Source organism: Carassius carassius, chromosome 7 (genome assembly GCF_963082965.1).
Source record: "Carassius carassius chromosome 7, fCarCar2.1, whole genome shotgun sequence".
In the NCBI taxonomy this organism is placed as follows: domain Eukaryota; kingdom Metazoa; phylum Chordata; class Actinopteri; order Cypriniformes; family Cyprinidae; genus Carassius; species Carassius carassius.
Genome location: NC_081761.1, coordinates 4220316 through 4230960, shown reverse-complemented (window position 1 = coordinate 4230960; position 10645 = coordinate 4220316). Strand labels below are relative to the sequence as shown.

General features: G+C 38.9%; 1 protein-coding gene across 2 annotated transcripts; it reads right to left on the bottom strand.

Moving 5' to 3' along the window:
- Window positions 1–5019: 5019 nt before the first annotated feature.
- LOC132143372 (protein sprouty homolog 2-like) lies at window positions 5020–9086 on the bottom strand. 2 transcript variants are annotated; one of them, XM_059553531.1, is made up of 2 exons: window positions 8566–9086; window positions 5020–6851 (listed from the first exon to the last, which is right to left on the bottom strand). In XM_059553531.1, exon 2 carries the CDS (start codon window positions 6806–6808, stop codon window positions 5885–5887), a length of 924 nt encoding a protein of 307 aa, XP_059409514.1. In that variant the 5' UTR covers window positions 6809–6851; window positions 8566–9086; the 3' UTR covers window positions 5020–5884. The 2 variants fall into 2 exon arrangements, with proteins under 2 accessions (XP_059409514.1, XP_059409513.1); XM_059553530.1 differs by having other exon boundaries at window positions 5020–6859; window positions 8566–9084.
- Between the last annotated feature and the right edge of the window lie 1559 nt (window positions 9087–10645).

Genomic DNA, 10645 nt, shown 5'->3' with positions numbered 1-10645 from the left:
CAATTATTTTAAAGCAGATTTATCTTTTCTTTCTCAGTGATTTTAAAGTCAGCTTATACAGTGGCCAAAAAAAAAAAAATATTTGCACACTCGTGTCAGCCTTAAAATTTGTGAATGGCTTTGCATTGGATAACATCAAAACAAGAGGAAGAAAGATTGCACAAGCACGCTTTTGACGGGTTTTGAATGATTTAACAATAGATCCACTGTTTGAAATTAAGGCAAAACACATTGTGACACTCTATGGTTGTGAAACATTAACATAATAAATTTCACTTGTGTGAACTTAACACATGCACTTAAATTCACCTTGAGACAAAGAACAAAGTGGCTCAGAAAGTATTGTTTAGAGAACTTTGTTCTAATGCAATGACATTTTTTAAGTGTGACTTTAATGTTAAGTGTCCAAATACTTTCTGGGGCCACTGCATGCAATGCGATGTGTGGTCTATTCATTGCCGTGTTTGTCTGTGGATGGATTGTGTGGTTAGTTTCCACAGGAAATGGCAGACAAGCTTTGCAGAAACACACTTGTTAGGTGCTTTCTCGTCGCTGAATCGTGTCCATATCCTGTGTGTGTGTGTGAATGTCAGTGTACCTACATGCTGGTCGTGATTTGAAACTGAATTTAAGATTGCGATTAAACTGAACAATTTAAAGCTTGAAGTTCCCATGAGGACTATATTATGTAATATAGTTGACACTTAAGCAAGAAAATGTGAATGCAAAATCACCACTAAAATGCTGGTTGTTATGGTGTTCTGGGTGGTTTCTAGGTGATTGCTTATTGGTACAGCTCAACAAAAAAATATTCTGATTTCTATATGACTTCAGTGTAAGTCTGTTGTATTGAATTGCATTGTTTATTTTATTTAGATAAATTAAATTACATTAATGTATTATTTGTTCTTATTTTATATTCTACCAGGTGATAAAATTGCTTTGAAAAATTATATATTTCTCCTCAAAGTGTATACTGTCAGAACTCATAAAAAATTCTGAGAATTTGTATATAAAATATTATAAAACTTTGACTTATTTCAATATTAAATGAACAACTTGTCAATTCTACACAATTAAGCAACACAGGTTATTAATATCGTAAGCCTGCATTTATTTTGAAGTCAAAATATTAATAGTATAATGTAATTTCCGAATAGTGCCATTTTAAAATAAAACTATGAATTATTGCATTTCATGATTCATTTATTTCATGTTAAGTTATGGAAAGATCTGGTGCTTGTTGTTGAAATGATAAAGGGTGGGAAGGTGCAGGAGGAGGGTGGAAGAGAAAGGACCATGCAATTATGGAATTTCATCCCTCTTTCTCTCGGAAATGTAATCTTCCCCTGCCTTTGGGTAAAGCTGAAGGCTCATTCTGACAGGAATGTCAGGACGAGGTTTAGAATGTAGTTTGAGTTTGTAGCAAGAGAGAGCGAGAGAATGCTGCAGAATGTCGCAGTATAAGTTTACAGTGGAGGAATCACATTTAACAGGTAAGATTGTGACACTCATAAAGTCTGTATTATTTCTGATTTTACCGCAAATGTCTAATATTGTCTTTCATTTTACAAAAAGGTATGAAATATAGTGCCAGACCACACGAGTGCATTGCATTCTCAGCGTCACACTAGGGGCACTATAGCGCACATTAGCATGAACTGTCTTCTTCTACAGTCAGTTTCCTTTTTAAGTCAAATCCTGGTATGTATATATATATATATATATATATATAAAAAGATATAACGTAAGAAAATTTGCTTAATAATAACACTTTCATTTGGTGCAAGCACTTGAATCCCTCTATCTTGAGAACATGTGCAACGTCTGCATACTTGTGTAAAGCATGTTTCCATCCCTAAGTTCAAAATGTGCACAAAGCCAATGTTGTCTTTAATCATAATCAGAACATGTTTTAAAATGCATACAGATTGTGACTGTGAAGAAATCGGGAAGCCGCTGACTGCCAGAGACGCAGATAAAAACTTCAGGATGGAACACAGACCATGGGCTCTCGTTCCCTGCCCCCACAAGCACCTCATCCTGCTCTCTCTCTCTCTCTCTCTCTCTCTCTCGGCACATTGCTGTTTGATTGCTTAAGCCCGGTGGTCAGACAATGGGCGTATAAAGAAAGGACCGCTTCCTTCCTTCCTGTTGAGCATTCTGCCTTGATGAGCAGACTGAATAGATCTGGGCTTCAGAACAGGGCATGAGCACCGCGGCCCAGCTAAAACCAACAAAGAGACGCTCTGGGGGCTTTTCCAATTGCTCTGCTGCCTACTCTCTCTCTCACTCTCTCTCTCTCTCTCTCACTCTTTTTCTGCACAAATGCGCACTCTCTTTTTACAGACTCTCTTGCTCTTGCTTAATGGGGGTGTCTCTCCGGAACTGAGGGTGTGTTAATGAAAAAGATTATATATATATATTTCTTGGTTAGAGTTTAGATTTATTTGTGTTCAACAACAGGATAAATTTTACGAACGGTTTTCCCCTTAACTTTTTTTTTTTAACAATGTTTTTTCCATTTTCAGTTTTTTTTTCGTCTCCAAACATGAATATGTTGTTTTTAATATCATGCACCATATTTTGACAGCCTGTTGATGGTGATTTTTTTTTTTTCTTAAGGTAAATACATTTTTGGCTGAACTATACCTTTAAACGGTATCAGTTTTTTTTCTTGCACTTTTGTTTGCCTGTTTAGTCCTGTGGTAACCAGTCAGGGTTATCTCTCTTTGCCTGTGTAGCTTGTCCTCGTTGACACTGTTAAATTTAGAATGAGGATGGAAGTAATCAATACCCTTTCAAAACATACCAAACATCAATAGGCGGGTACATAATGTCTTCAACGACAAATGAAGTAACTTCCCATTGGTCTAATTCATTCCAATCACTAGATGTTCCGGTCTAGGTGAACATATAATACTAGTTTTAATTTTTGAGACAAAGTAAGTTCCGTCCCATCTGTTGTCTGTTTATTGAGGTCAACCCTCCCAGCCTTTATCTGACCCATTTTTCTGCTCAATGGAGAAATCTATATTTCTCTATTTCTCTTGAACTTGGCATGCAATTGCAGTTCTTTCAAAAGGGTGTCATTTTTCCCATCTATCCTTCTTTTGTGCTGCCTGCACCCATAACAACACATTTAGCGGCTGCTAAACACTCGCACGCAAAGCAGAAAACATGCGCGTGCGTGCTGTCACACACACACACTCGCACTTAAAGGTTGCCCTGTGAGAATACCAAGCAGGTAGTTGAAGAGGCTTAAGAGGCGGTGAAATAACTGCAGACCATTGAAAAGATGGTGAATACACAAGGGTTCGAATGTGGGGGTAAACTGTTGGCCCATTGTCATTTAAAGTAATGTCTTTAACCCTTTGCAGGGCTTTCTTGAGCAAACCAACCCCCCGTCGCTTCCCTGCCATTCACAGCTTAAAACAATGGGTGGGAGGCAAGCCGGAAAACGACGCACTCGAGCGATCGGGACGGTTTTGTTTTTCCATCTTTTGCCGCCTAAATGGGGAAGGGGGCTCATCCCTACCAAGGGGTGAAAGCTGGCTGTCTGTCACTCAAACCCTCAGCAAAATAACAAACATGCGGCAACACGCTGAACCAACAGTGCGGATGCCAGTAGCGCATATCATGTCACAGAAAAGAAAATGGGAAAAAAGTAACGGCCTTTTACTTTGTGACTATACAAAAGGAGGCGTGCATGCATTGCAAGATCAATATGTATTATTTTAAAAACATTTGCTGTATAAAAAAATCAATGCCATGACCTTGACATTTTAAATTGCTTTAGTTTTAAAGATTCCCAACTGATGGTTTGTACTCCGAAAACCACTTAAACTGAAATTAACCATATATTTGCACATACAAGTTAGACTTTTGGTTCAAATGTATGTCACTTTATTTGGAATGTAAAATCTGGGACCTGAATTTGAGAACTTTAAAGTCATATTTAGTTTTGATTTTGAAGTGATTTTTCTCATGCCATATTCAAATAAAGTTGTGAAAATTCAAACGGGGTTATCTGCGATGTTTTAGCAATCAAGTATCTTAATACAAAAAGGTTAAAGATGGCAACTTACACAAATGTATACAAGCAACTCAGAATGAAAATTTCCTCAAAAGCTGAATTGATATGGCATCTTGCATATACCATATCTACTCTTAATATTCCCACAGTGCAGTTTCCATAACACAAGTGAGGATTGGAGGGAGAGTTGCAAACAACGACTTGCCAACAGAAACAATCTCTGATCCTCCTGATGTCAACTAGTGGTTTGCATACTTCAATGATTAAACCAGTGCCAGATGTTTCCCATGGAAGTAAATGCAGCCAGTATCCGCTGCTGGCAGCGCAGGCTGGAAGTTACCCCTGAAGGTCTGGCTCGAGATCAGGGCTTTTTTGTAAAGGAACTGGGGTCTATCTTGATCTGAGATCAGTTTGTTTGGGTGGTTTTATCAGGCAAGCAATTTGGAGTTCCATGTACTGGTGTTAATTATTGGTAATCATAACTTGATAACTTAATTTAGTGTGACTATTCCATGACTACAGTTTTGTCTAGTTTTCTTGGTCAACCAGAACAACACAAACTAACACAGTTCTGCAATTTTCCAGTCGAGATTATGCCTATCCATATCTCCAAATGGTCCTGGTTAAAGGAAGATCATCCATGAAATAACAGTCACCAGTACTAAATGTTGCATTTCTAGTGAGCTATATTAAACTTCATTTGATCTCCTTTGTGCAGGAAGATCTCATCGATAGAATCTCTCCGTAACGCACCTATTTTGCTGATTCGCGATTGTACACTATCACTTTCCTTGCTTTATTTTCAGATGACCTCGAAACTGAAGCTCTGCGAACATCATCGCTTTCATCATAAACGCTAAGTGAAATGCAACCCCGACAGAAGATCCATTGGGTAAACAAAGACGATTGAAAACACAGTAGATCTTCTGAAATGGGCCTTTGTGCTCAAAGGCTAAAAACAAGGTCAACAGCAGGCCAGAAAGAACACAGAAAAATGCATTGTTTAATTTCAAAACGTTAATATATTTTCTATTTTATAGTGAACATATGCATCAGATTTGACACCCTTGTTTTGCAGCAACAACAGAGGAGGTTTTGTTTCTCAAAGTTGGGGTGATGCCTATAAAGATGCCTCTCAAAATAAATATTACTTTATAAAATAATTAAAACTTCAAATAAATATTTTTACACTAAACAATGTGTTGAAATTAGAAAATAAAGTTTTTCTTAGGGTCACTGTACAATTTACAAGTATAGTTGTAGGGATAATTCGTGTAAGGTTTCTTTTCTATAAGGCAAAATATCAAAAGAGTGATTGATAAACATTCAAAACTAATGTAGAGCCCTATACACATTTTATATATGCATCATATATATGGATCTGTCAAGGTGCCACTGGTTTGGCACAATGCTTTTCACAGTTGAAATATTATATGTACAAAAATAAAATCTCTTGGAAAAAGAGCTCATTTGCTAATTTACATACTTTGCAGATACTATTCACAAACAGTTAGTTAGAGGAGTCTGTCACCTTTATCAGTCATATTACTGAATGTCAATAGGGCTAACATTCTGGACTTCAGTTTAAAATGAAAAGAACATTGGAAGGATGTTGCGACAAACTCCAGCCCCTTAAAGAGTGAAACAGAAAGAGAGAACGTGGATAAGAGAAAAGCAAAAAAAACTAACAGACAAACAAACCACTTCAAACCAGTTTTTGCCAATCCAATGTCACCTCTTGGTCTACAGTGCCAAAACTACAACAATTTGCGAATATTTTTCCACTGCTCTCGAGATAGTCCCAGATAAGGTTATCTTCCCAGTGCTACTCCAGGAACCAAGCCTTGTTTATTTCTCAACGCCTTTGTTCTTGCAGTGGCATCCTGGCCGACTGGTGCAGTTGTAGCACGCCTGGCACAATGCCACGCAGCCCTTTGCCGGAAGGTAGCAAAACAGGCAGGGCAGGAAAAGTGCCAGGACGCTTATGGCCGTCCACCGCATGCAGCAGTGTGACTGGGTGCAAGAGAAGGGCTTGTCCGCGCACACATCCTCATCGTCGCTGGAGCAGTGGTAGAAGAGACCCTTGACGCAGCAGACACAGGTGGCGTAGTCCATTGCTGTTGTCGCCGAGCAAAGGCACCTGCGGCCGCACATCCAACAGGATGGCAGGGTACGAGGACAGGTGCACCCTTCGCACTTGCAGCGGCCGCAGTCCTCGCAGCGATTCGAGTGCTTGATGTTGCCGGCTTGGCCCGGGCTTGGGGCCAAGGGCTTCAGTTCCTCCTGCTTCAGCTCTGAACGTTTAGGCTGTGCCCTCACCACCCGATCGCTCGTCCCGCCTTCGTTTCCCAAAAGTCTTTGCTCCGATGAGGTGCTGCCTGTGCTGGCCCTGGCAGTGCTGTGTGACCCCTCACTGGTGCCACTGGTGGATCTGCTCACGCCGCTCCTTGGTGACTGAGGGGCTTGTTGAGGAATCTGCTGTCCGGCTCGTTGAACCCTGGGGGAGTTTCTATGCTCAGAGAGCTCAATGGAGTTGGTGGAAGTCGGGCTAGAAGATTGCGAGTCTGTTTTCTGCTGGGAGGCCGGTGGACGAGGCGCCACAGTTGGGCCCTCTGTGTACTCATTGCTGCTGCGGATGGTTCTTATCTGGTCCAGGGAGAGCACCTGACCTTCCCAAGGCTCCGAGTCCCCAGTCTGGGGTCTGCCAGTGTCACGCAAAGCTCGCAGCAAGCCAGAGGAGCCGCTGCCGCCATTTTGAGCTCTTGTCTCCATCTTTACTCTGAAGTGGGAACTCTCCGGCTGGCATTGAACACATCTGAAGTCCTATGGGAAAGGCAGATAGTTAAACGAGGGCGTACAGGGAAGTAAAATCCCATAAACTAACCATATGTAAATCATACAACTAGGCAAAAAGGCAAGGCAGAAGGCAGGCTCCTTAATGCAAATCTCCCAACTACTTCCCACCTCTACAGCCCTAGAAGGCTGATCATTAATGGGGCAGGCCACCTGCAGCTATCAAGTTCATGGAACATCTAGTAGACTCAAGTTCACTTTTTCTCTACAGTATCTCAGGTGCTGAACATTATCAGATCAACAATAAATACGAATCTTTTTGCAGAATAAAATCTACCAACATCTATCCTCATTAAATGTTTGAGACCAGTGTGCTCTTATATACACAAATCTTATAAATGACAGTGTTTCACTTATCTGTACATTTATGCAAACAGCTTTTGGGGAATTATAAAGTACAATGTGTACTGAAATACAAATAATTGATTTTGTGTGTGTGTTTATTTTAACATTGCAAATACCATTGCCACTGTTCAGTTCTTGCAGAGCACATTAAAACTTATTTGTAAAATATGGTTTAGAAAAAATAAAAAGTACACCCAGCTTCACTTTGCTTTGTGGTACAAGCTATTATTTTAGTCGCAATGATCCAAAATCATAAGCAAATGCAATTTTTAAAAAGTAAGAAAATGCAAGTATTGCACAACTTATATAGGCCTATAGGCTAGACAGAGATGGCGGTCTGGTACGTGAATTAGGCCATCATAGTGTTTTGATATCAAAGTTTACATTCACTGTAACACATTTTCATAGTATTGTTGTTAAAGTAAAATAGTAAAGTTTTCATTTCAAATCGCCAATTTTAATATCTAGCAGCTGGCATGCATAGGAGTAACATGACGTCCACAATTTTATTATGACGTTATCAACGGGGGCGGAGCTCTAATGACAAAAACGTACATGCAAAACATTTATAAATGTTGATGTAAAAAAAAAAAAAACATGAAACCATATATTTCAGGCTAGACCCTCAGGACCAGTTGAGTTCAATCTAAATAACACTACCCCAAATTACCATATCAATGCACAATCTCTCTTTCCATAGAGAGGCCCCATCAACAAAATGTCTGTTAAACATCTGTTTATCTCCTCACTGCTATTTAAACTTCTGATCTGGGTTATCAGCATGCATACTTTATGACAATACTTAACTTGGTTGAACCTGGCATAAAGTACAGAACCATTTTTCCCCTTTGCAACAGGAGCCAAAGTTTTTATTATTAGTAGTAAAATAATTAATGAAACGTCGTGTTAGTTCTTATTGAAGGAAAGCGAAAAATCCTGTAAGTCTTGATTATGCTTGTAAATGTCTAATGGCAACTTTAAATAATTGCGAAAAAAATGAAAATGTGTAAAGCTTTTAAATCTTTTGGGAGTCGTTGAATGGGTTTTTTCAAAACAATCGTGCAGCTGTAGATAACGTTTTTCAATAGAGATTAGCGAATTTAACTAAATGAAAAGTAAGGCAAAGTAAGTACGTAGAGAACAGATCCGTATGGCAACTATTTGCACAGCTGCAAGAATGGCGCGGAGCATGCATGAGCACTGGAAAAAGTCATGCAGAACACGAACAACTATAATATAAATGCACGACTAAAAAACATAAGCAAAAAACGAAACTAAAATAAAAGCCTGTCAAATCCACTTAAAAAAAAGTTGTAATACACGTCACTTACCGTGATCTCACCACCTCAACCCCCTATTTGTGTTGTGAAGAGTATATCCTACTAGTAGGAATTTCTCTTTGGTTAGTCCTCAATTCATTTGTTGATTCATTCACAAAAATCCCGATGATGGCAAACACTCGCGCGTCCTCGTATTCGCTACTTTTCCGCACAACTCGCGCGAAACGGTAACATCAGAATTTTATTCCAAGTAGAACGCAGTGTAGTTTAATTTACTCTGTTAAAACCGCTAATTACACCAAAAGAAAATAAGTTCCAGAATCCAACAAAATCAGCGGAGTTTACTGAAAAAAAATGCTCAAGACTTTTCAAGAAGACGGGTTGCGGCTCGCAAGTCGAATGATTGGCTGCATGGCACACACTGTGCTGCTTTCAAGTTTTTCAGCTCTTATTTTTTCTTCTTTCCGGAGAGGAGGTCGGGTTTATGCTGTAAATGGCGTCATGTGGAAGTGAAGGGGGTGAACAGAGTAGCTGTTGTCCCAGAGGATATATCGTATCCGGTCCCAGCTCATTGGCTCTACAGGACTCAACATTCACTCCCTGTGTGTGTGTGCGTGTGTGTGTGTGTCACGAACACTAACACACCAACGACTGATTCATTTGAGCGAATCAGTTCACTCGAAAGATTTGGTTCAATCAACCAGTTCAAAGAGCCGACTCGACAATTATTTTGAGTAATTTTTCAACGGTTCCTGCGTCTTACTGGGACATTTGCGTGTATTCTTAGAGTAGCCTAAATTAGCTGTTTATCACAAACCCTTTTATCACAAACGCTTTATAGGGTATCCCCAATGTGGCGCAGTTTGTGCAAATTATTCACCGACTTTCAGGTGAGAAATCTGTGTCTATTTAAAAAAAAAGTTTATGTCAAGGTCGTTTTTCGAAACCAAAACTCGTACTCAAAGTCATCTCTTACGGTAGGGTTTGTTAATCGGTTCAACAGAATCATTCAAATGAATCTGTTCATTCAAAAGATTCTTTCGCGAATCAGATATCACTACAGAGAACACTGCCTCATGCTTTCACAGCCTAAACATTTTCACAGGAGAGCTTATCCGTTGCTCAACCACTGTTGACACTTAGGTTTATAACTTTAACACTTTCTTTTGTTTTGTTTTTTTTTGTTTTGTTTTGCTGACCAACATTTGTAAGTGGGGAAGATTACAATGAGTTCAACTTTGTATGTCCTTAAAAATCGAACAATCTACCTTTATGAAGTTGTTCTGGTCACCCATGTATGCATTTACATTTTCCCCTTGCCTTTAATCCACAATTCAAAGTGCACATGCTGATTGTGCCTTAAATTAAAACGTAAACAACAAAATAAAGATCAATTAAATTAATTAAATGTATTCTTCTTCTTCTTCTAATTATTATTATTATTATTATTATTAATAAACTCAATGGAAATGAAAAAAAAATACAATAAAAAATACAATAAAATAAATAAATTAAATCATTGGGCCTATTGCTGCTCTCTAGTGGCATGAGAAGCTAACAACAGTACCATGTTTATTTCTTGAATTATGACCAGAAATACTACATTTGAACCAGAAATGCATAGTGAATGATTACCTAAGCAGCAATAATATCAACATAGTCAATGGGAAATCATATGCATAATGCTCTGATGTCAGGTTGAGAAATCTAATTACATATTGTTTAATTCTTAAATATAATAGGCAATATGACAAACACAACAGTTAAGTAAAAGTTGTTATATAAAAGAGAAAATGCAAACAAAAGTCTGATCCGCAGTTAAATCTGATCTAGCAGTGATAGAGGATGAAAGAAACCAATACAACAAGTTTACTTAACATGGAAATAGCTTCCATACAAAGCCACTTTATAATGTATGGACCATTGTGGGCTAATAGGAAGTACTCCCACAGGAGAATGTAGGCTTCTTCAAGTACCCCCCTTGACACATTGTCTGTCTGTCTCTCTAGCAACTTTTCTTTTAAAAGGCTGCAAGGCAATAACAGGCAAGGCTGCTTCTGTGTTATCAGAAGGAGGGGGTGAACAAATGCACCTTGAGGTGGCCTCAAATGAACATGGAGAGTCAAAGAGG